The sequence below is a fragment of the Bombina bombina genome, chromosome 4 (genome assembly GCF_027579735.1).
Source record: "Bombina bombina isolate aBomBom1 chromosome 4, aBomBom1.pri, whole genome shotgun sequence".
In the NCBI taxonomy this organism is placed as follows: Eukaryota; Metazoa; Chordata; class Amphibia; order Anura; family Bombinatoridae; genus Bombina; species Bombina bombina.
Genome location: NC_069502.1, coordinates 650,203,855 through 650,230,668, shown reverse-complemented (window position 1 = coordinate 650,230,668; position 26,814 = coordinate 650,203,855). Strand labels below are relative to the sequence as shown.

General features: G+C 40.7%; 1 protein-coding gene across 1 annotated transcript in view; it reads right to left on the bottom strand.

Moving 5' to 3' along the window:
• Window positions 1-240: 240 nt before the first annotated feature.
• Window positions 241-26,814, bottom strand: part of SOGA3 (SOGA family member 3) — an 81,047-nt gene continuing 54,473 nt past the window's right edge. The window contains exons 4-6 of the mRNA XM_053710709.1: window positions 23,777-23,848; window positions 7,893-9,068; window positions 241-351 (exon numbers count right to left, since the gene is read on the bottom strand). Coding sequence (XP_053566684.1) covers window positions 241-351; window positions 7,893-9,068; window positions 23,777-23,848 — 1,359 coding nt within the window. The remainder of the gene's footprint in view (window positions 352-7,892; window positions 9,069-23,776; window positions 23,849-26,814) is intronic.

Below are 26,814 nucleotides of genomic sequence, written 5' to 3'. Positions count from 1 at the left end.
ATAAATTCCATTACTAACAACAGTCATCTCATTTTATATAGCACATGACATTTTAGATAACTTACCTGTAACAGCAGAAGCAAGGTTGTATTTTTGAGTTGAACAAATAAGTCTTCAGTGTTTTCTTTAATAGTAGCTCTTGCAGAAACTATATTTCTTTTACTTCTTATCTTTGTGAATGGACAAAATAAACAAAACTGAAAACAATAACTACACAAAAAAAAACACGAAATGCGATGGTTACAAGACAAAAAATAGAGTGAAGAGGAAGACAAGCTTAAATATAGTGGTGTAGGAAAGGGAAGAAAATAATACTAGGATGAGGATAAGTAAAATGATAGGCTGGAACATCTGGAAAGGTAAATACAGAAACAGAAAAGATTTATTCACTTACAGTACTGTCAGAAAACGATTATACACATGTACAAGAGAACAGTAATGCAATGGACATGACCTGTTAAGCTGCTGCAGGAAAAATCACAGGCAATTATATTGTTTAATATATATCATTCATACACATAAGAAATACTTGAATATTTGCCTGATATATTTGATTTCTTGGTGCCTGACATAAGAAATAGATCTGAATGGAACCTCAATGTATAAACACATCGGTCTGTTAAAAAAAGACCTAATCCTAAACAAATCCCTTTGTTTCAGTTAATCATAATTATAAAGCCTAATTGTTGTACCAAGGGGCAAATATGTTATTAACAACTTTGGCAACTGCCTAAGGGTCCTCTCTCTTAGATGCATGGATGGCATAACAAATGATGTAGCTGTGCAAGCAACGTTGGCCGCTGCCTAAGGGTCCTTTCTTTTAGATGCATGGATGGCATAACAAATGATGCAGCTGTGCAATCAATTCCTCCATGTTGCATATTCTCTTTGTAATACATAGTAGCACCAAGTACATCCATTCAAAGACTGTGGTGCTGTATCTACAGAAATGGTATGCTAGTGTGCATTAATGTATGCATTTCTACAAATAAGGGGAAACTACATAAATAGGTTTAGAGTTGGAAGCTAAGGAGCCCACATAAGTGGGTTGCAGAGCTGTATATTATATCTGGCCAAAACACTAAAATGCACTAATAATATTAAGCAAGTAATCCTTCACAGTGCTGTAATTTAAATCCATTCTAAATAAGAATTTTCATTTTAGAAGACTGTGATACGGTTTAATGGATCAACTTATCCATAAATCAAGGATTTGTATTCTATAATCTTTCAAGCATTGAAGGTCCTCAGATGTAGGTTAAATGGAGGCAGAAGTGACCTGTGCAGTCTTGAAAGCTTATGGAATACAAAACCTTAATTTATGAATATGTTGATCCATTAAAAGATATCAAAGACTACTGAAAGGAATATTCTGTGTGGGACTAATGCAGCAATAACTTATTTTCCAGTCTAAGTAAGGGAAATACAATAACTCTATTTAAACAATTCTCTTAGGCCTAGATTTGGAGTTCGGCGGTAGCCGTCAAAACCAGCGTTAGAGGCTCCTAACGCTGGTTTTGGCCGCCCGCTGGTATTTGGAGTCAGTGATTAAAGGGTCTAACGCTCACTTTACAGCCGCGACTTTTCCATACCGCAGATCCCCCTACGCCATTTGCGTAGCCTATATTTTCAATGGGATCTTTCTAACGCTGGTATTTAGAGTCGTTTCTGAAGTGAGCGTTAGAGCTCTAACGACAAAATTCCAGCCGCCTGAAAAAAGCAGGAGTTAAGAGCTTTCTGGCTAACGCCGGTTTATAAAGCTCTTAACTACTGTACCCTAAAGTACACTAACACCCATAAACTACCTATGTACCCCTAAACCGAGGTCCCCCCACACCGCCGCCACTCGATTAAAATTTTTAACCCCTAATCTGCCGACCGCCACCTACGTTATATTTATGTACCCCTAATCTGCTGCCCCTAACCCCGCCGACCCCTGTATTATATTTATTCACCCCTAACCTGCCCCCCACAACGTCGCCGCCAGCTACTTACAATAATTAACCCCTAATCTTCCGACCGCAAATCGCCGCCACCTACGTTATCCCTATGTACCCCTAATCTGCTGCCCCTAACATCGCCGACCCCTATATTATATTTATTAACCCCTAATCTGCCCCCCTCAACGTCGCCGACACCTGCCTACACTTATTAACCCCTAATCTGCCGAGCGGACCTGAGCGCTACTATAATAAAGATATTAACCCCTAACCCGCCTCACTAACCCTATCATAAATAGTATTAACCCCTAATCTGCCCTCCCTAACATCGCCGACACCTACCTTCAATTATTAACCCCTAAACTTCCGATCGGAGCTCACCGCTATTCTAATAAATGGATTAACCCCTAAAGCTAAGTCTAACCCTAACACTAACACCCCCCTAAGTTAAATATAATTTACATCTAACGAAATAAATTAACTCTTATTAAATAACTTATTCCTATTTAAAGCTAAATACTTACCTGTAAAATAAACCCTAATATAGCAACAATATAAATTATAATTATATTATAGCTATTTTAGGATTAATATTTATTTTACAGGCAACTTTGTATTTATTTTAACCAGGTACAATAGCTATTAAATAGTTAAGAACTATTTAATAGTTACCTAGTTAAAATAATAACAAATTTACCTGTAAAATAAATCCTAACCTAAGTTATAATTAAACCTAACACTACCCTATCAATAAAATAATTAAATAAACTACCTACAATTACCTACAATTAACCTAACACTACACTATCAATAAATTAATTAAACACAATTGCTACAAATAAATACAATTAAATAAACTAGCTAAAGTACAAAAAATAAAAAAAGAACTAAGTTACAGAAAATAAAAAAATATTTACAAACATAATATAAATATTACAACAATTTTAAACTAATTACACCTACTCTAAGCCCCCTAATAAAATAACAAAGCCCCCCCAAAATAAAAAATTCCCTACCCTATTCTAAATTAAAAAAGTTACAAGCTCTTTTACCTTACCAGCCCTGAACAGGGCCCTTTGCGGGGCATGCCCCCAAGAATTTCAGCTCTTTTGCCTGTAAAAAAAAACATACAATACCCCCCCCCAACATTACAACCCACCACCCACATACCCCTAATCTAACCCAAACCCCCCTTAAATAAACCTAACACTAAGCCCCTGAAGATCTTCCTACCTTGTCTTCACCATCCAGGTATCACCGATCCGTCCTGGCTCCAAGATCTTCATCCAACCCAAGCGGGGGTTGGCGATCCATAATCCGGTGCTCCAAAGTCTTCCTCCTATCCGGCAAGAAGAGGACATCCGGACCGGCAAACATCTTCTCCAAGCGGCATCTTCGATCTTCTTCCATCCGGTGCGGAGCGGGTCCATCTTGAAGCAGGCGACGCGGATCCATCCTCTTCTTCCGATGTCTCCCGACTAATGACGGTTCCTTTAAGGGACGTCATCCAAGATGGCGTCCCTCGAATTCCGATTGGCTGATAGGATTCTATCAGCCAATCGGAATTAAGGTAGGAATTTTCTGATTGGCTGATGGAATCAGCCAATCAGAATCAAGTTCAATCCGATTGGCTGATCCAATCAGCCAATCAGATTGAGCTCGCATTCTATTGGCTGTTCCGATCAGCCAATAGAATGCGAGCTCAATCTGATTGGCTGATTGGATCAGCCAATCGGATTGAACTTGATTCTGATTGGCTGATTCCATCAGCCAATCAGAAAATTCCTACCTTAATTCCGATTGGCTGATAGAATCCTATCAGCCAATCGGAATTCGAGGGACGCCATCTTGGATGACGTCCCTTAAAGGAACCGTCATTAGTCGGGAGACATCGGAAGAAGAGGATGGATCCGCGTCGCCTGCTTCAAGATGGACCCGCTCCGCACCGGATGGAAGAAGATCGAAGATGCCGCTTGGAGAAGATGTTTGCCGGTCCGGATGTCCTCTTCTTGCCGGATAGGAGGAAGACTTTGGAGCACCGGATTATGGATCGCCAACCCCCGCTTGGGTTGGATGAAGATCTTGGAGCCAGGACGGATCGGTGATACCTGGATGGTGAAGACAAGGTAGGAAGATCTTCAGGGGCTTAGTGTTAGGTTTATTTAAGGGGGGTTTGGGTTAGATTAGGGGTATGTGGGTGGTGGGTTGTAATGTTGGGGGGGGGTATTGTATGTTTTTTTTTTACAGGCAAAAGAGCTGAAATTCTTGGGGCATGCCCCGCAAAGGGCCCTGTTCAGGGCTGGTAAGGTAAAAGAGCTTGTAACTTTTTTAATTTAGAATAGGGTAGGGAATTTTTTATTTTGGGGAGCTTTGTTATTTTATTAGGGGGCTTAGAGTAGGTGTAATTAGTTTAAAATTGTTGTAATATTTTTATTATGTTTGTAAATATTTTTTTATTTTCTGTAACTTAGTTCTTTTTTTATTTTTTGTACTTTAGCTAGTTTATTTAATTGTATTTATTTGTAGCAATTGTGTTTAATTAATTTATTGATAGTGTAGTGTTAGGTTAATTGTAGGTAATTGTAGGTAGTTTATTTAATTATTTTATTGATAGGGTAGTGTTAGGTTTAATTATAACTTAGGTTAGGATTTATTTTACAGGTAAATTTGTTATTATTTTAACTAGGTAACTATTAAATAGTTCTTAACTATTTAATAGCTATTGTACCTGGTTAAAATAAATACAAAGTTGCCTGTAAAATAAATATTAATCCTAAAATAGCTATAATATAATTATAATTTATATTGTAGCTATATTAGGATTTATTTTACAGGTAAGTATTTAGCTTTAAATAGGAATAAGTTATTTAATAAGAGTTAATTTATTTCGTTAGATAAAAATTATATTTAACTTAGGGGGATGTTAGTGTTAGGGTTAGACTTAGCTTTAGGGGTTAATCCATTTATTAGAATAGCGGTGAGCTCCGATCGGAAGTTTAGGGGTTAATAATTGAAGGTAGGTGTCGGCGATGTTAGGGAGGGCAGATTAGGGGTTAATACTATTTATGATAGGGTTAGTGAGGCGGATTAGGGGTTAATAACTTTATTATAGTAGCGCTCAGGTCCGCTCGGCAGATTAGGGGTTAATAAGTGTAGGTAGGTGTCGGCGACGTTGTGGGGGGCAGATTAGGGGTTAATAAATATAATATAGGGGGCGGCGGTGTTAGGGGTAGCAGATTAGGGGTACATAGGGATAACGTAGGTGGCGGCGTTTTACGGAGCGGCAGATAGGGGTTAATAATAATATGCAGGGTGTCAGCGATAGCGGGGGCGGCAGATTAGGGGCTTAACAAGTGTAAGGGTAGGGGTGTTTAGACTCGGGGTACATGTTAGGGTGTTAGGTGCAGACGTAGGAAGTGTTTCCCCATAGGAAACAATGGGGCTGCGTTAGGAGCTGAACGCTGCTTTTTTGCAGGTGTTAGGTTTTTTTTCAGCTCAAACAGTCCCATTGTTTCCTATGGGAGAATCGTGCACGAGCACGTTTTTGAGGCCGGCGCGGTCCGTAAGCAACTCTGGTATCGGAGAGTTGCATTTGCGGTAAAAAATGCTCTACGCTCCTTTTTTGGAGCCTAACGCAGCATTTGTTTTAACTCTCGATACCAGAGTTAAATTTATGGTGCGGCCAGAAAAAAGCCCGCGGAGCGTTAACAGCCCTTTTACCGCCGAACTCCAAATCTAGGCCTTATTTTGCTTCAGTCATTTTGATTGAAACGTTTTTTTCTTTGCAAACCTAATATTACTTTGATGTAGGAGAAAGGCAACCACACACTGGGTGGAGGTTTAAAAACTCCCCCAAAAAAATAACAACAAAACAACTCTGACATATTATTATTTCTGTTGCAATTCTGCAACTATGCCCTCAAATTTTGGAGTCTCAAAGTATATAAACTAAGGGATGTGCTCCCTCCGACTTCCTGAATGAGCTTTTGAAACAAAATGTAGAAAATTTAGATGAAGTCAGCCAAAGATATGCCCCAAATAAAACCTAAAAACAACTTTAAAATGATCTGACATTGACTGATCATTAACCAGACTTACATTAACCTTATTGTGACTTATAAGTGCTAAAAAGCGTTTGCTCAGTTTAACATTTGCACAAAGCCTTTAGGACACAGCAAAAATAAAATTTTAAAAAATCATATAGTAAAAATTATATTTGTAATGTTGTTATTTCATTAAGTTTTTATTTTTTATTTCATGCTATGTCATTTTAACTGTAATATTATGATTGCGTTTAAGTATACTATTGTTGCATTTTAATTAATTTAAAAAAAGTATTTGATTGCGTCAGAATGTATTAACAATGTCATAATTGTTTGTAACTTGCTCTCCCTGCACAAATTAACTTGACATCTGTATGTGTTAAATATCATCACTCACACACGCCTAGATTACGAGTGGTGCGCTAACTGTAGCACAAGTGCAGTATGGGTTTTTGTTAGGCTCCCTAGAGCATCTTCAGCCTGTCTAGCCTTACCAGTCCTTATGTTATTAAATAGTATTTCATAACATAAGGACTGGTGATGCTAGAGAGGCTGAAGACGCTCTAGGTAGCCTAAAAAAAAAAAAAAAAAGATATTTACAGTTAGCGCACCACTTGTAATCTAGGCGACAGGTATATTCCTAAGTATTACATGCAGCAAGTTTGTAGAAGAAGAACATGTGACTTGAAATCACTGAAAAATTCAGCAATCCGCCCGATGGTATACAATCAGTTTGATTGACACCTCCTGCTAGCGGCTGATTGGCCGCGAATGTGCAGGGGGCGGCATTGCACAAGCATTTTTAGTGAAATGCTTGTGCAATTATAAATGCAGACAGCGGATGATGTCCGCTCGCACTTTAATAAATTGGCCCCTATGTGGGTAGTTATCGTGCTATACTTGTACTAGAAAGTTGGCTGATTTTCTGACAAAGACAACTTTAACCAGTTTGGTTAAATCTACAGTATGAAGCCTGGATGCCATGTCAGTGGGCACTACAGGTACTACATTATCAGGGATACCTGGTGCACTACGCATGTTAGCACAAGCTACAGCACTACATATAAGCTATGGGCTGTCTGAATGTGTCACATCTTTATCTAAATTAATTTTCAGCAAGGCTTAATGATGATATAATATTATGTGTACCATTTTGAATTTAATAAAATGTAATTTAACTGTTTTTTGTGCATGATCATCTGGCCATATTACTGATATAATTAACCTGTTTTTAAAGGGACATAGTGCTCAAATGTTTTATATTAAGTAAATGAAAGAACTGCAGATGAAATGTTAAAATATATATTTTCATGAAAAAGGGTTAAGCGAAAACTGATTGCATTTATAAATAAACTAACATGAGAGGTATGTTTGTGTACAACTACTACTTAAGTATCTATTGCTTACTGGGTGAAAGGAACAACACCCCCTTGTAAAAGCTGTTTATATTTACTGTGTTTAAACTATTTAAACTAAACAGGGCTACTTTTACTGACATGCAAGTGGTGCAACCTCACTTCTATCGCTATGCAGAGTGTGAAATTTTAGTGTAAACTGATGTAGTACACCAAATAGTGCTATTTTTTGACGTAGTGCTTCCATTTCAGCAGAATGTCTGTGCGTGGGAGTCTAGCCTTGAGCCAGCAAGAAAAGAGGTCTCTACAACCTACTTTCCTTTGAGAATATATTTGATTAAATTGATGATTGTATAGAATAATGTAAACATGATCTGCTGTAGACATATTCTAAAGGATTAAAATTATTTTTCAAATGTATTATGATGGCATTATAGGAATTTAGAGCGCAGACAGTAAATTATGACTGCACATTCATGCTTAGAAGAACATTAAAATAGGCCCTGGCATATCAAATCTTAGAAAATATATGCCATAAAAATGTAGTCACATACCTGGCTAACAGAGAGAGGATCATCTGCACCTCTGTCTTCTGAGGATTTTGGGATCTCTAGCCGGTCAATGAATGTTTGTAGCTCTTTCCTGAAAGCCTTCATTTGAGCATTGATCCTATAAAGAAGCTCATGTTCTCTTATCCTACTACCATCATCCTCCTCATCCATCAGTCCAAAGAGATCTCCATTTGCTACATAAATCCTGGCTTCTGTGATGATGGTGCTTGTGTCTGAAATTAAACGGTCAATTGTCTTGCCTAGGCGCTCGGCTTCAGAGCGGATGTCTTTAACCTGCTGCCTCTCAGCAAAGTTCTTTTGCCACACACTTGTTGGAGGATAAAAAGATCTGGTAGGAGTGAGGCAGCGAATATTGCGGACTTCCTCTGAATCACTTTCACCACCAACTGGCCCTTCACGTTTCCTATGAGGAGGGCGGGAATCATCATCACTTTCTTTCTTTCCTGCATCGCTCTCAGCATCGCTGTCCCTAGGACTCCCTCGGATGCCTAAGTGAGAAGCAAGATCATACCGTTGCATATTGGACATCAGTACTCTGTTCTCATATTGGAGTTGCATCACTTTTCCACTCAATTCATTAATTTGCAAGCGTGCATTTTTTAATTCTTCCTGTAGTGCTTCCATTTTGATGTTGTCATTGTGTCGATTGGTTTCATGGGTTCCAGATTTAAATTTGTACTTGTTCATCTCAGCATTGATTCGTTTGTTTTGCTCTTCTAGGTCAGCAAGATTCCGTCTCAAAAGTTCAGCCTCATCTTCTACTAGCTGAAGGTGTTGTCTTAACTCAGAGACTGACTCACTTTGCTCCCTCACAAGTGAATCTGAAGTTCCAGAGTAATCATCTCCTCTGAGATCATCCAGTTCTGCTTTCAGACCCCTATTTTCTACTTCTAGTTCCACTATTTTTCTGCCAAGTATATTAGCTTCTTCTTCCACTAATCGAAGTCGGAGTTTAAGTTCAGCTTCTCTCGTTGTAGGAGGTCCACTGGCTTCTCCTTTTGGCAAAGGACTATCAAGATCTCCATAATGTGATTTGTATTTCTGTAGCTCATGGTCAAGCCTGTCTTTGTCCTTGTCAATTTTGGCCATTTTCTTTCTCATTAATGTTGCTTCTTCTTTGACAAATTGCAACTGACACTTCAAATCTTCACTGTCCTCCTTGTTATAAAAATAAATAAGTAAAATCTCAATATAAACATATATAACGTCTATGAAGTTCGAACACCTTAAAGTTTAGACATGCAGTATTTTAAATGACCTTCTTTATATTGTACATTTATACAAGATCATTTTAATATACTGTCCTGGTTACTCACGTTGGTACATTAATTTACATAATATTAAAGGGACATTAAACACCGATATTTTTGTATCCTAATTTGAAAATGCAGCAAATAAACATATTAAAACTACAAGCACAAAGTAACTGTTTTTTCTCTTGTTTATCATCACTTTAAGGGATTTTGCAGGTGGCATTCAGCAATATCATGGTCTCAAGAAAGCACTTACAGTGAAAACAACAGCCAACTTACAGGGTAGGGTGGATGTCACCAAGGGGTTAATATATGCATACTAGTTTAAAATGTGCAAATTTCATCTATGTGTACATAATACTGATATCTCAACATTCTCACAAAAAAATGTGTCCTATTTTAGGACAAACTGTTATTTGCAAAAAAAAAAAAAAAAGAAGAATTCTGTTATTAATTACAGATTTTTAGAATTATGTACTGAAAAAATGCCTTGTGCAAGTAATATAAAGGTCAACTATAATATGATGTCAAAAGAAAGTGAGGCGACATCTGTATCCAACTTCAGTGTAAGTAACTGTAACCATATGTTTCTGGGTGTACTTGAAAAAACAAAGCATATGGGCAATCAGAGAGTTCTTGGAATTTGTACTATGTCATTGGATGATAGTAGAGATCACCTTATGGGTGTGAATGAAGTCAAGTTCTAGACAGTTTATCAAAAGTTAATACACATATAAAATAAATACATTTTACTCTTTCACATGTAAAATAAATACAAATAATTATTCCTAAATACTTAGTGATATAAGTAACTAACACTGCAGGAATAAATATAGGAACTAATGTAGTTGAAATAAAAAACAATACTTGTGGGATATTCTCCTTCTTAACAGGAAGTGGCAAAGAGAGCACCCACAGCAGAGCTGTCTATATAGCTCCTCCCTTAGCTCCACCCCCCAGTTATTTAACCGAAGGCTAGGAAGAAAAAGGAGAAACTATAGGGTGCAGAGGTGACTGAAGTTTTTTAAATAAAAATATACTACCTGTCTTAAACAGACAGGGCGGGCCGTGGACTCCATGCATCGCAAGAGAAATAAATTTATCAGGTAAGCATAAATTCTGTTTTCTCTTGCAAGATGTATCGAGTCCACGGATTCATCCAATACTTGTGAGATACCAATACCAAAGCTTTAGAACACAGATGAAGGGAGGGACAAGACAGGTACCTAAACGGAATGCACCACTGCTTGTAGAACCTTTCTCCCAAAAATAGCCTCCTAAGAAGCAAAAGTATCAAATTTGTAAAATTTGGAAAAAGTATGAAGCGAAGACCAAGTTGCCGCCTTACAAATCTGTTCAACAGAAGCCTCATTTTTAAAAGCCCATGTGGAAGCCACTGCTCTAGTAGAATTAGCAGTAATCCTTTCAGGAGGCTGCTGGCCAGCAATCTCATAAGCCAAACAGATGATGCTTTTCAGCCAAAAAGAAAGAGAGGTAGCCATAGCCTTTTGACCTCTCCGCTTACCAGAATAGACAACAAACAACGAAGATGTTTGACGAAAATCTTTAGTTGCGTGTAAGTAGAACTTTAAAGCACGAACCACAACAAGATTGTGTAACAGACGTTCCTTCTTGGAAGAAGGATTAGGACACAGAGAAGGAATAACAATTTCCAGATTGATATTCCTATTAGAAACAACCTTAGGAAGGAATCCAGGTTTGGTACGCAAAACCACCTTATCTGCATGGAAAACAAGATAAGGTGAGTCACACTGTAAAGCAGATAACTCAGAAACTCTTCGAGCCGAAGAGATAGCCACTAAAAACAGAACTTTCCAAGATAAAAGCTTAATATCTATGGAATGCATAGGTTCAAACGGAACCACTTGAAGAACTTTAAGAACTAAGTTTAAGATCCATGGCGGAGCAACAGGTTTGAAAACAGGCTTGATTCTGACTAATGCCTGACTAAATGCCTGAACGTCTGGGACATCTGCCAGACGTTTGTGTAAAAGAATAGACAAAGCAGATATCTGTCCTTTTAAGGAGCTAGCTGATAATCTCTTCTCCAATCCTTCTTGGAGAAAAGACAATATTCTAGGAATCCTAATCTTACTCCATGAGTAACCTTTGGATTCACAGTACTGCCTGGGGATCCCGGGACCTGGACCCGTAACAAGGAAGCTTGGCGTTCTGACGGGATGCCATCAGATCTAATTCTGGTGTGCCCCATAGCTGAGTCAGCTGGGCAAATACTTCCGGATTGAGCTCCCACTCCCCCGGATGGAAAGTCTGGCGACTTAGGAAATCCGCCTCCCAGTTCTCTACCCCTGGGATATGGATTGCTGAAAGATGGCAAGAGTGAGTCTCCGCCCATCGAATTATTTTGGTCACCTCCATCATCGCTAGAGAACTCCGTGTTCCTCCTTGATGATTGATATAAGCTACAGTTGTGATGTTGTCCGACTGAAATCAGATGAATTTGGCCACAGCTAACTGAGGCCACGCCTGAAGCGCATTGAATATCGCTCTCAGTTCTAGAATGTTTATCGGGAGGAGAGTTTCCTCCCGAGACCATAAGCCCTATGCTTTCAGGGAGTTCCAGACTGCACCCCAGCCCAGCAGGCTGGCATCTATCGTTACTATGAGCCACTCTGGCCTGCGGAAACACATTCCCTGAGAAAGGTGGTCCTGAGACAACCACCAGAGAAGAGAATCTCTGTTCTCCTGATCCAGATGTATTTGAGGAGATAAATCTGCAGAATCCCCATTCCACTGTTTGAGCATGCAAAGTTGCAGTGGTCTGAGGTGTAGGCGGGCAAAAGGAACTATGTCCATTGCCGCTACCATAAGTCCGATTACCTCGATACACTGAGCCACTGATGGCTGAGGAATGGAATGAAGAGCTCGGCAGGTGGTTATGAGTTTTGATTTCCTGACCTCGGTCAGAAATATTTTCATTTCTACCGAGTCTATCAGAGTCCCTGGGAAGGAAACTCTTGTGAGAGGGAAGAGAGAACTCTTTTTTATGTTCACCTTCCACCCATGAGATCTTAGAAAAGCCAACACGATGTCCGTGTGAGACTTGGCTAGCTGGAAAGTCGACGCTTGAATTAAGATGTCGTCTAGATAAGGCGCCACTGCTATGCCCCGCGGTCTTAGAACCACCAAAAGGGAACCTAGCACCTTTGTGAAAATTCTGGGAGCCGTGGCCAACCAGAAGGGAAGGGCCACAAACTGGTAATGCCTGTCCAGAAAGGCGAATCTGAGGAATTGATGACGATCTCTGTGAATAGGGATGTGCAGATACGCATCCTTTAAGTCCACGGTAGTCATATATTGACCTTCCTGGATCAGAGGCAGAATAGTCTGAATAGTCTCCATCTTGAATGATGGTACTCTGAGGAATTTGTTTAGAATTTTGAGATCCAAGATTGGTCTGAAAGTTCCCTCTTTTTTGGGAACCACAAACAGGTTTGAGTAAAACCCTAGCCCTTGTTCCGCTTTTGGAACTGGTTGGATCAATCTCATGGTATGTAGGTCTTCTACACAGCGTAAGAAAGCCTCTCTCTTTGTCTGCTTTGCAGACAATTGAGAAATGTGAAATCTCCCCCTTGGGAGGGGGAGTTTCTTGCCCAAGCCTGAGCGAAGAGAGAGAGTCTGCCCCTACTAGATCCGGTCCCGGATCGGGGGCTAATCCTTCATGCTGTCTTGGAGGCAGCTGCAGGCTTCTTGGCCTGTTTACCCTTGTTCCAAGCCTGGTTAGGTCTCCAGACTGACTTGGATTGGGCAAAATTCCCCTCTTGCTTTGCAGCAGGGGAAGCTGAAGTGGGACCACCCTTGAAGTTCCGAAAGGAACAAAAATTATTTTGTTTGGTCCTCATTTTATTTGTTTTATCCTAAGGGAGGGCATGGCCTTTCCCTCCAGTGATGTCTGAAATAATCTCAGTTCAGGCCCGAATAGGGTCTTACCTTTGAAAGGGATGTTTAAAAGTTTAGATTTTGATGACACATCCGCAGACCAGGACTTAAGCCATAACGCCCTGCGCGCTAAAATGGCAAAAACTGAATTCTTTGCAGCTAATTTAGCCAGTTGAAAAGCGGCATCTATAATGAAAGAATTAGCCAGCTTAAGGGCCTTAATTCTATCCATAATATCCTCTAATGGGGTCTCCATCTGAAGAGCCTCTTCTAGAGCCTCGAACCAGAAAGCAGCTGCAGTAGTTACAGGAACAATGCACGTAATAGGTTGGAGAAGAAAACCTTGATGAACAAAAATTTTCTCTGTCTGAGGGAGCGTCTTCCCTGAATCAGAAATCTCTCCCTCAGATAGCAAATCCCTTACCCCTACTTCAGAACATTGTGAGGGTATATCGGATACGGCTACTAAAGCGTCAGAAGGCTCAGCATTTGTTCTTAACCCAGAGCTGTCACGCTTTCCTTGTAACCCAGGCAGTTTAGACAAAACCTCTGTGAGGGTTGTATTCATAACTGTGGCCATGTCTTGTAAAGTAAACGAAGTCGACGCACTAGAGGTACTTGGCGTCACTTGAGCGGGCGTTACTGGTTGTGACACTTGGGGAGAGCTAGATGGCATAACCTCATTTCCTTCTGTCTGAGAATCATCTATTGCTATATTTTTAAGTGCTATAATATGCTCTTTAAAATCTATAGACATATCAGTGCAAGTGGGACACATTCTAAGAGGGGGTTCCACAATGGCTTCTAAACACATTAAACAAGGAGTTTCCTTGATATCAGACATGTTAACAGGCTAGTAATGAAACAAGCAGGCTTGGAAAACACTTTATTCAAAGTAAATAATACTTAGAAAAAAACGGTACTGTGCCTTTAAGAGAAAAAAAGATGCACAAACTCTGCAAAACAGTTAAAAAAAGAAGTAAACTTTTCGAAATTTTTACAGTGGAATCACAAAGCCTTAGTAAGATTGCCCCACCAGTCAAATAAACGATTAACCCCTTAATGGAAAAACCGGATTGACAAAACGTCAAAAACCGGTATAAAAACGTTCAGCACCTTGCCACAGCTCTGCTGTGGCGCCTACCTGCCCTTAGGGATAGATTTGTGGGGGGAAAGCTTCCTTTAGGCCTTCAAGTACAGTAGGACCCTCTGGAGAAGCAGCTGGATGTCTTGTGTGTAAAAGAAACTGCGCAACCGAGGCGTGAAAATAGGCCCCTCCCACCTCACTCAATGTTAGTGGGGCCTAAAAGAAACACACCTAAGTGTTTCAAAACTAGCCATGTGGGTTAATAACCCTTAAATAAGCCATAATGACCCTTCAAAGTCCCTCAAAACGTTAATCTTTTAATAAAAAAACGTTTTTTCTATAAGTGTCACGAGTAACAACTGAGCCCTTAATGCAAGCTGGGATTCCATACTAAGTGTCTGAATACAGCTTACCCTTCCCTCATGGGGATACTGCCAGCCTTTTCTAGAATTATCACAGTCTGTCTAGAAAAAAATTGACTGAACATACCTCAATGCAGCATAGCATGCAAACCGTTCCCCCAACTGAAGTTTTCCTGTACTCCTCAGCCTCTGTGGGAACAGCAGTGGATCTTAGTTACAAAGTGCTAAGATCATCATCCTCCTTGCAGAAATCTTCATTCCTTTTCTGCCAGAGAGTGAATAGTACACACCGGTACCATTTAAAATAACAAACTTTTGCTTGAGAAAATAAAAACTAACATTTATCTCACCATACTCACTTTAACCTTCCTAGTACTTAGAGTAGGCAAAGAGAATGACTGGGGGGTGGAGCTAAGGGAGGAGCTATATAGACAGCTCTGCTGTGGGTGCTCTCTTTGCCACTTCCTGTTAGTAAGGAGAATATCCCACAAGTATTGGATGAATCCGTGGACTCGATACATCTTGCAAGAGAAAACAGAGCAGAGTGGATGGGGGACAGAAATACTTATCTGGTAAATGTGATACATTTCAACTGTAATAGAGCTGGCTACTAATTATCTAGACTGCTAAATCTATTAGTGTCTGAGATTTTAAACTAGTAATCTGTTGAGAACAGCAGTAGAACAGAACAATGTTAAAGGGACAGTACATAATATTGCAATATTTTAAAAGCACTGCAGTACTTATACTCATAGTGCTAGCGCCCCCTAGCCTTTGGGCTGCCACTTTGTCTCCTGTAGGGCATTAGACAAACAAAAGCACAGGAGCACGTTTCTTACTTTTATGAAAGAAAAAAAAAAGATTTTGGCCTCAGCCAAAAGATTATGAGTCACCCCCATGTGTTTAACCCATTTAAATGGATTAAACACACAGTCAAAATAAGTCAGAGAGCAGCAGTACATTACTGGGAGCTAGCTGAACACATCTGGTGATCCAAAGGCAAGAGATAAAATGTGTGTAGCTATCAATCATCAGCTAGCTCCCAGTAGTGCATTGCAGCTGCTGAGGATATGTACATATGTTTTTCAACAAAGGATACCAATAGAACAATGCAAATTTGATAGAAGTTAATTTAAAATTGTCTTAAAATTACATACACTATCTGAATTATGCAAGTTTAATTTTGATGTTCCAAATCTTTTAAAGATATATCTGTTTGTTACAGAATCTTGCCCAGACGAGGAGCATTAAAGGAATAATCTAGACAAAATTAAACTTTAATTATTCAGATAGAGGGGCCGATTTATCACTGCCCTAATGGGACTGTATACCTCCGTTTCCGCACGAGCCTTCAGGCTCGCCGCAAAAAGGAGTTAAGGACTCCTCTGAGGCGGCGGACATCAATCCACCCGATCTCATAAGATCGGGTTGATTGACACCCCCCTGCTAGCAGGCGATTGGCCGCGAATCTGCAGGGGGCACATTGCACAAGCAGTTCACTAGAACTGCTTGTGCAATAATAAATGCTGACAGCGTATGCTGTCGGCATTTATCGATGTCTGGTGAACATGATCGCTACAGCGGATCATGTCCGCCAGACACTTAATAAATCGGCCCCAGAGCATGCAATTTTAAGCAACTTTCTAATTTACTCCTATTATCAATCTTGCTTCGTTCTCTTGCTATCTTTATTTGAAAAATCAAGAATGTAAGCATAGGAGCCCGCCTATTTTTAGTTCAGCACCTGGGTAGAACTTTCTGATTGGTGTCTAAATATAGCCACCAATCAGCAAGCGCTACCCAGGTGCTGATCCAAAAATGGGCCGGCTCCTAAGTTTACATTCAAATAAAGATACCAAGAGAATAAAGAAAAATTGATAATAGGAGTAAATTAGAAAGTTGCTTAAAATTGCCTGCTCTATCTAAACTATGAATCATCAAGTTTAGTTTTGACTAGACTGTTCCTTTAACCCTTTGAGTGCGAATGACGGCTCTGAGCCGTCACAGAGTTTCCCACTGTGGTGCTAATGACGGCTCTGAGCAGTCACAGAGTTTCCCACTCTGGTGCTAATGACGGCTCAGAGCCGTCACTAGCACTCTCCCACCTTGAGAGAGATCAGGGGGCTCCCACCCGATCCTACCCCGGCGATCGTGCCTGTAGAGTGACAGGCATCGCCGGGGCTTCCCGTTTTGTGTGGTGATGTCACGCACAATAACGTGATGACGTCACCGCGCAACTTTATTTATACTTAACAATGTATAGGAGCAGGGGGCATGCTGCTTAGAAACCTGTATCTCAGGCATCTAAGCAGCTACAAACCCCCAAGACCCACCATTGGAAAGGTAAAAAAAAAAAACTTAAAAAAAAACAGAATTTATGCTTACCTGATAAATTGCTTTCTCCACCCCAGTCATTCGACCGACGGACAGGAGGAAAAAATAGGAGAAACCATAGGGTGTCGTGGTGACTGTAGTTAGAGAAAATAATTCATCGGACCTGATTAGAAAACCAGGGCGGGCCGTGGACCGGACACACCGTTGGAGAAAGCAATTTATCAGGTAAGCATAAATTCTGTTTTCTCCAACATTGGTGTGTCCGGTCCACGGCGTCATCCTTACTTGTGGGAACCAATACCAAAGCTTTAGGACACGGATTAAGGGAGGGAGCAAATCAGGTCACCTAAACGGAAGGCACCACGGCTTGCAAAACCTTTCTCCCAAAAATAGCCTCCGAAGAAGCAAAAGTATCAAATTTGTAAAATTTGGCAAAAGTGTGCAGTGAAGACCAAGTCGCTGCCTTACATATCTGATCAACAGAAGCCTCGTTCTTGAAGGCCCATGTGGAAGCTACAGCCCTAGTGGAGTGAGCTGTGATTCTTTCAGGAGGCTGCCGTCCGGCAGTCTCATAAGCCAATCGGATGATGCTTTTAAGCCAAAAGGAAAGAGAGGTAGACGTTGCTTTTTGACCTCTCCTTTTACCAGAATAGACGACAAACAGAGAAGAAGTTTGTCTGAACTCTTTTGTAGCTGCTAAGTAGAATTTTAGAGCACGGACTACATCTAAATTGTGTAGCAAACGTTCCTTCTTTGAAACTGGATTCGGACACAAAGAAGGTACAACTATCTCCTGATTAATATTTTTGTTGGAAACAACCTTTGGTAGAAAACCAGGCTTAGTACGCAGAACAACCTTATCTGAATGGAACACCAGATAGGGTGGAGTACACTGTAGAGCAGATAACTCAGAAACTCTTCTAGCAGAAGAAATAGCAACCAAAAACAAAACTTTCCAAGATAACAACTTAATATTTATGGAATGTAAAGGTTCAAACGGAACCCCTTGAAGAACTGAAAGAACTAGATTTAAACTCCAGGGAGGAGTCAAAGGTCTGTAAACAGGCTTGATCCTAACCAAAGCCTGAACAAATGCTTGAACATCTGGCACAACTGCCAGTCGTTTGTGTAGTAGGACAGATAAAGCAGAAATCTGTCCCTTTAGAGAACTCGCAGATAATCCTTTATCCAAACCTTCTTGTAGAAAGGAAAGAATCCTAGGAATCTTTATCTTATTCCATGGGAATCCCTTGGATTCACACCAGCAGATATATCTTTTCCATATTTATGGTAAATCTTTCTAGTTACCGGTTTTCTGGCTTGAACCAGAGTATCTATCACGGAATCTGAAAACCCACGCTTTGATAGAATCAAGCGTTCAATCTCCAAGCCGTCAGCTGGAGGGAGACCAGATTTGGATGTTTCGAATGGACCCTGAACAAGAAGGTCCTGTCTCAAAGGTAGCTTCCATGGTGGAACCGATGACATATTCACCAGGTCTGCATACCAAGTCCTGTGTGGCCACGCAGGAGCTATCAAAATCACAGAGGCCCTCTCCTGTTTGATCCTGGCTACCAGCCTGGGAATGAGAGGAAACGGTGGAAACACATAAGCTAGGTTGAAGGTCCAAGGCGCTATAAGTGCATCCACTAGAGTCGCCTTGGGATCCCTGGATCTGGACCCGTAGCAAGGAACCTTGAAGTTCTGACGAGACGCCATCAGATCCATATCTGGAATGCCCCATAGTTGCGTCAACTGGGCAAAGATCTCCGGGTGGAGTTCCCACTCCCCCGGATGTAATGTCTGACGACTCAAATAATCCGCTTCCCAGTTTTCCACACCTGGAATGTGGATCGCAGATAGGTGGCAGGAGTGATTCTCCGCCCATTGTATTATTTTGGTCACTTCTTTCATCGCCAGGGAACTCCTTGTTCCCTCCTGATGATTGAGATACGCAACAGTCGTCATGTTGTCTGATTGGAATCTTATGAATCTGGCCTTTGCTAGCTGAGGCCAAGCCCTGAGAGCATTGAATATCGCTCTTAGTTCCAGAATGTTTATCGGGAGAAGAGACTCTTCCCGAGACCACAGTCCCTGAGCTTTCAGGGATTCCCAGACCGCGCCCCAGCCCACTAGGCTGGCGTCGGTCGTGACGATGACCCACTCTGGACTGCGGAAGCTCATTCCCTGGGATAGGTGATCCTGGGTTAGCCACCAACGGAGTGAGTCTCTGGTCTTCTGATCTACTTGAATCACTGGAGACAAGTCTGTATAGTCCCCATTCCACTGTTTCAACATGCACAGTTGTAATGGTCTTAGATGAATTCGCGCAAAAGGAACTATGTCCATTGCTGCAACCATCAATCCTACTACTTCCATGCACTGAGCTACGGAAGGACAAGGAATAGAATGAAGAACTTGACAAGCGTTTAGAAGTTTTGACTTTCTGACTTCTGTGAAGAAAATCCTCATTTCTAAGGAATCTATTATTGTTCCCAAGAAGGGAACTCTTGTCGACGGAGACAGGGAACTTTTTTTTATGTTCACCTTCCATCCGTGAGATCTGAGAAAGGCTAGAACGATGTCTGAGTGAGCCTTTGCCTTTGAAAGAGACGACGCTTGTACTAGAATGTCGTCCAAGTACGATACTACTGCAATGCCCCTTGGTCTTAGAACCGCTAGAAGGGATCCGAGTACCTTTGTGAAAATCCTTGGAGCAGTGGCTAACCCGAATGGGAGGGCCACAAACTGGTAATGTTTGTCCAGAAAGGCGAACCTTAGGAACTGATGATGTTCTTTGTGGATAGGGATATGTAGATACACATCCTTTAGATCCACGGTAGTCATAAATTGACCTTCCTGAATTGTGGGTAGAATCGTTCGAATGGTTTTCATCTTGAACGATGGTACTCTGAGAAATTTGTTTAGGATCTTTAAATCCAGGATTGGTCTGAAAGTTCCCTCTTTTTTGGGAACTACAAACAGATTTGAGTAAAATCCCATTCCTTGTTCCGCCGTTGGAACTGGGTGTATCACTCCCATCTTTAACAGGTCTTCTACACAATGTAAGAATGCCTGTCTCTTTATTTGGTTTGAGGATAAGTGAGACATGTGGAACCTTCCCCTTGGGGGTAGTTCCTTGAATTCCAGAAGATAACCCTGAGAAACTATTTCTAGCGTCCAGGGATCCTGAACATCTCTTGCCCAAGCCTGAGCAAAGGGAGAGAGTCTGCCCCCCACTAGATCCGGTCCCGGATCGGGGGCTACTCCTTCATGCTGTTTTGTTAGCAGCGGCAGGCTTCTTGGCCTGCTTACCCTTGTTCCAGCCTTGCATCGGTTTCCAGGCTGGTTTGGTCTGTGAGGTATTACCCTCTTGCTTAGAGGATGCAGAATTAGAGCCCGGTCCGTTCCTGAAATTACGAAAGGAACGAAAATTAGACTTATTCTTGGCTTTGAAAGGCCTATCTTGTGGGAGGGCGTGGCCCTTTCCCCCAGTGATGTCTGAGATAATCTCTTTCAATTCTGGCCCAAAGAGAGTTTTACCCTTGAAGGGGATATTAAGCAATTTTGTCTTGGATGATACATCCGCTGACCAAGACTTTAGCCAAAGCGCTCTGCGCGCCACAATTGCAAACCCTGAATTTTTCGCCGCTAATCCAGCTATTTGCAAAGCGGCTTCTAAAATAAAAGAGTTAGCCAACTTAAGTGCGTGAACTCTGTCCATAACCTCCTCATATGGAGTCTCTCTACTGAGCGACTTTTCTAGTTCCTCGAACCAGAGCCACGCTGCTGTAGTGACAGGAACAATGCACAAAATGGGTTGAAGAAGGTAACCTTGCTGTATAAAAATCTTTTTAAGCAAACCCTCCAATTTTTTATCCATAGGATCTTTGAAAGCACAATTATCCTCAATAGAAATAGTAGTGCGCTTGTTTAGAGTAGAAACTGCCCCCTCGACCTTAGGGACTGTCTGCCATAAGTCCTTTCTGGGGTCGACCATAGGAAATAATTTCTTAAATATAGGAGGGGGAACAAAAGGTATGCCGGGCTTCTCCCATTCCTTAATCACTATGTCCGCCACCCGCTTGGGTATAGGAAAAGCGTCTGGGTGCACCGGAACCTCTAGGAACTTGTCCATCTTGCATAATTTTTCTGGAATGACCAGGTTGTCACAATCATCCAGAGTAGATAGCACCTTCTTAAGCAGTGCGCGGAGATGTTCTAATTTAAATTTAAATGTCACAACATCAGGTTCAGCCTGTTGGGAAATTTTTCCTGAATTTGAAATTTCCCCATCTGACAAAACCTCCCTCATGGCCCCTTCAGATTGGTGTGAGGGTATGACAGAACAATTATCATCAGCGCCCTCCTGCTCTTCAGTGTTTAAAACAGAGCAATCGCGCTTTCTCTGATATGCAGGCATTTTGGATAAAATATTTGCTATGGAGTTATCCATTACAGCCGCCAATTGTTGCATGGTAATAAGCATTGGCGCGCTAGAAGTACTAGGGGCCTCCTGCGTGGGCAAAACTGGTGTAGACACAGAAGGAGATGATGTAGAACCATGTCTACTCCCTTCATCTGATGAATAATCTTGGGCAACTTCATTATCTGTGACAGTACTGTCCTTACTTGTTTTGGACGCTTTGGCACAATTATCACATAATTTAGAAGGGGGAGACACATTGACTTTCATACATATAGAACATAGCTTATCTGAAGGCACAGACATGTTAAACAGGCTTAAACTTGTCAGTAAAACACAAAAACCGTTTTAAAACAAAACCGTTACTGTCTCTTTAAATTTTAAACAGAGCACACTTTATTACTGAATATGTGAAAAAATATGAAGGAATCGTTCAAAATTTACCAAAATTTCACCACAGTGTCTTAAAGCATTAAAAGTATTGCACACCAATTTTCAGAGCTTTAACCCTTAAAATAACTAAACCGGAGCCGGTTACAGTTTTAACCCCTCTACAGTCCCAGCTACAGCCTTTGCTGCGACTCTACCAAGCCCAGAGGGGAATACGATACCAAATGACGCCTTCTAGGAACTTTTCCAACTAATTTCAGGTCCTCACACATGCATCTGCATGTCTTGCTCTCAAAAACAACTGCGCAGTAATGGCGCGAAAATGAGGCTCAGCCTACAACTGGGAAGGCCCTTCCTGACTGGAAAAGGTGTCTAACATAGTGCCTGACGTTAAAAAACGTTCCCCAAGTTTATAAATGTGAAATACCAGCATAAACATGTATAAAATGCCCAAATAAAGCAATCGATTTTGCCCATAAAAGAGTCTACCAGTTTTATAGCCCATATTAAGCCCTTTATTCTGCTTGAGACTAAGAAAATGGGTTACCGGTCCCAATGAGGGGAAATGACAGCCTTCCAGCATTACACAGTCTTGTTAGAAATATGGCTAGTCATACCTTAAGCAGAAAAGTCTGCTAACTGTTTCCCCCAACTGAAGTTACTTCATCTCAACAGTCCTATGTGGAAACAGCAAAGGATTTTAGTTACTGTCTGCTAAAATCATCTTCCTCTCACAAACAGAATTCTTCATCTCTTTCTGTTTCAGAGTAAATAGTACATACCAGCACTATTTTAAAATAACAAACTCTTGATAGTAGAATAAAAAACTACAACTAAACACCACATACTCTTAACCATCTCCGTGGAGATGTTGCCTGTGCAACGGCAAAGAGAATGACTGGGGTGGGCGGAGCCTAGGAGGGACTATATGGCCAGCTTTGCTGGGACTCTTTGCCATTTCCTGTTGGGGAAGAGATATTCCCACAAGTAAGAATGACGCCGTGGACCGGACACACCAATGTTGGAGAAATTTGTTCAAAAAATAAAAAAAACTTAAAAAATCTTAGCACTCAAAGGGTTAAAGGGACACTAAACACAAAAATGTTCTTCCATGATTCAGATAGAGCATGCAATTTTAAGCAACTTTCTAATTTACTTCTATTATCAATTTTTTTATTTTGGGTTCCGTGTCCCTTTAATTTAATCATTCAATGCATTGTATCTGTCTTTGCACTTCTACAAACTAAATAAAGTATATATGTTTAGCAGATAGAACTAGGGGGTACAGCCTTTATATCTGGCTCTCTGATGGCAAACAAATGCCCCTGTGCACCCCTCCCCCCAAGTGAAAAGCTTAAACATCCCTGATCTAGCCAAATTAATTTATTTTGAGCTACTACAGACTAAATGCATGGGCACATTTAAATAATGCAAAACTTTAAGCCAAGAAATATAGCAGATATAAATATACACAAATGTACCTGGGCTGGAAAAATTAGAAGGGTAAATGAAAAAATTGTAGCAATGCACATTTATAGAACATCTAATACTACTGTACCACTAGTATCTCTGCAGCACACACCGTGGGAATAGGCAAATGTTGCAGCAGATTTGTTAGAAGTTGGTTCTAATATACTTCAATATACATATAAATAAGAGGTTTTCAAACTTATCCGTAGGCTTCCCTTACAGGCCAGATTTTCAGGATTACCTTGAGTGAGAGCAGGTTAGTAACCATATTTATTAATCAGCTGATTATTTCACCTGTGCTCCAGTTCAGATATCTTGAAAATCTGGTCTGTTAGGGAGGACAGGTTTGAAAACCCCTGATCTAAATCAATAACAATTCAAATGCAGTATATAAATGTCAACATCTGTTCTTTAGAAACATTCAAATGATATATCTAATGTCAAGGAAACATTTGTACTACAATTCTAATATCATATGACAGACATTCATCAATTCCTTGTACAAAGTATATTAATTATATAACTTACCATACAATCATATAATACAAGACACAAGGAAGGAACATTGTGTAGGTATGTTTAAAAGACAACAATAAAGAATGAAAACTTCATATTTTACATACCTCTGTTGGAGTCTGTTGAGACTTCTTCTCTATTTTTGGTGCATCTTTACTTCCTCTTCTTTTGAGTGACAACTAATATATATACACAAATTAAAAAATAACAATAAACTTTGTGCCTCTCTTCTAGTTTGTCACATATTTAATTTTTTTTACCAACTTAAATAAGTCATCTAAATTTACCACTCATCTGTTTTCTCAGCAGTATACACACTTGAGAAATAATAAACTAAAAAAAAAGGGAGAAACATGTGAAGATATGAATGTTATATGCACTTAAGAGAAGAAAAGTATTGCACTTGTGCTGAAAACCTGCTATATAATGGTATCCTTGACTCCTTATATGTCATGACTAATAAGGTATCTGTAAAGATCAATGTATTACTGTATCTTTGATTGTAATTATCATGGCAAGGTTTGGTCGTGATGATGGATGTATTCACGTTTACTCTCAATAAAAAGATTTATAAAAAAAAAAGGGAGAAAATACTTCCACTATAGTAGTGATGAAGTAACATAACTTATTGTGCACATTTACATATCCACAGAGTTTGTGTTCTGGTTTTCAACAGATTTACATAGAACCCAATGTTTGCATCATAGCTACGGCAGTGGTTGGTAACTAGAAGTACTTTAACGGCCACAAAAAAAGCTAGCTCATGAACCCATAAAAAAGCATGTATTGGATAAAGTAGATTAAAGGGATACTAAACCCAATTTTAATCAACTTTGTAATGTACTCACTCCTATTATCAATTTTCTTTGTTCTCTTGCTATCTTTATTTTAAAAAGCAGGAAAGTAAGCTTAAGAGCCGGCCCATTTTTGGTTCAGGACCTGGGTAGTGCTTGCTGATTGGTGGCTAAATGTAGGCCAAAAATAGGCTGGCTCCTAATCTTACATTTCTGTTTTTTCAAATAAAGAAAGCAAGAGAATGAAGAAAAATTGATAATAGTAATATATTACAAAGTTGCTTAAAAACAAAATTTATGCTTACCTGATAAATTCATTTCTCCTGTAGTGTGGTCAGTCCACGGGTCATCATTACTTCTGGGATATTATCTCCTCCCCTACAGGAAGTGCAAGAGGATTCACCCAGCAGAGCTGCTATATAGCTCCTCCCCTCTACGTCACCTCCAGTCATTCGACCAAAGGACCAACGAGAAAGGAGAAGCCCAAGGGTGTAGTGGTGACTGGAGTATAATCCAAAAATTTTTTAGCCTGCCATAAAAAACAGGGCGGGCCGTGGACTGACCACACTACAGGAGAAATGAATTTATCAGGTAAGCATAAATTTTGTTTTCTCCTGTTAAGTGTGGTCAGTCCACGGGTCATCATTACTTCTGGGATACCAATACCAAAGCAAAAGTACACGGATGACGGGAGGGACAGGCAGGCTCTTTATACGGAGGGAACCACTGCCTGAAGAACCTTTCTCCCAAAAACAGCCTCCGAAGAAGCAAAAGTGTCAAATTTGTAAAATTTGGAAAAAGTATGAAGAGAAGACCAAGTTGCAGCCTTGCAAATCTGTTCAACAGAAGCCTCATTCTTAAAGGCCCAAGTGGAAGTCACAGCTCTAGTAGAATGAGCTGTAATTCTTTCAGGAGGCTGCTGTCCAGCAGTCTCATAGGCTAATCGTATTATGCTACGAAGCCAAAAAGAGAGAGAGGTAGCCGAAGCTTTTTGACCTCTCCTCTGGCCAGAATAAACGACAAACAGGGAAGACGTTTGACGAAAATCCTTAGTTGCCTGTAGATAAAATTTCAGGGCACGGACTACATCTAGATTGTGTAGCAGACGTTCCTTCTTCGAGGAAGGATTAGGACACAAAGATGGAACAACAATCTCTTGATTGATATTCCTGTTAGTGACCACCTTAGGTAGGAACCCAGGTTTAGTACGCAGAACTACCTTGTCTGAATGAAAAATCAGATAAGGAGAATCACAATGTAAGGCAGATAACTCAGAGACTCTTCGAGCCGAGGAAATAGCCATTAAAAACAGAACTTTCCAAGATAACAACTTGATATCAATGGAATGAAGGGGTTCAAACGGAACACCCTGTAAAACATTAAGAACTAAGTTCAAACTCCATGGCGGAGCAACAGTTTTAAACACAGGCTTGATCCTAGCTAAAGCCTGACAAAAAGCTTGAACGTCCGGAACTTCTGACAGACGTTTGTGTAAAAGAATGGACAGAGCTGAAATCTGTCCCTTTAAGGAACTAGCGGATAAACCCTTTTCTAAACCTTCTTGTAGAAAAGACAATATCCTTGGAATCCTAACCTTACTCCATGAGTAACTCTTGGATTCGCACCAATATAAGTATTTACGCCATATTTTATGGTAAATCCTTCTGGTAACAGGCTTCCTAGCCTGTATTAAGGTATCAATAACTGGCTCAGAAAACCCACGTTTTGATAAAATCAAGCGTTCAATTTCCAAGCAGTCAGCTTCAGAGAAGTTAGATTTTGATGTTTGAATGGACCCTGGATCAGAAGGTCCTGTTTCAGAGGTAGAGACCAAGGCGGACAGGATGACATGTCCACTAGATCTGCATACCAAGTCCTGCGTGGCCATGCAGGTGCTATTAGAATCACTGATGCTCTCTCCTGTTTGATTCTGGCAATCAATCGAGGAAGCATCGGGAAGGGTGGAAACACATAAGCCATCTTGAAGGTCCAAGGTGCTGTCAGAGCATCTATCAGAACCGCTCCCGGATCCCTGGATCTGGACCCGTAGCGAGGAAGCTTGGCGTTCTGACGAGACGCCATGAGATCTATCTCTGGTTTGCCCCAACGTCGAAGTATTTGGGCAAAGACCTCCGGATGAAGTTCCCACTCCCCCGGATGAAAAGTCTGACGACTTAAGAAATCCGCCTCCCAGTTCTCCACTCCCGGGATGTGGATTGCAGACAGGTGGCAAGAGTGAGACTCTGCCCAGCGAATTATCTTTGATACTTCCATCATTGCTAGGGAGCTTCTTGTCCCTCCCTGATGGTTGATGTAAGCTACAGTCGTGATGTTGCCCGACTGAAACCTGA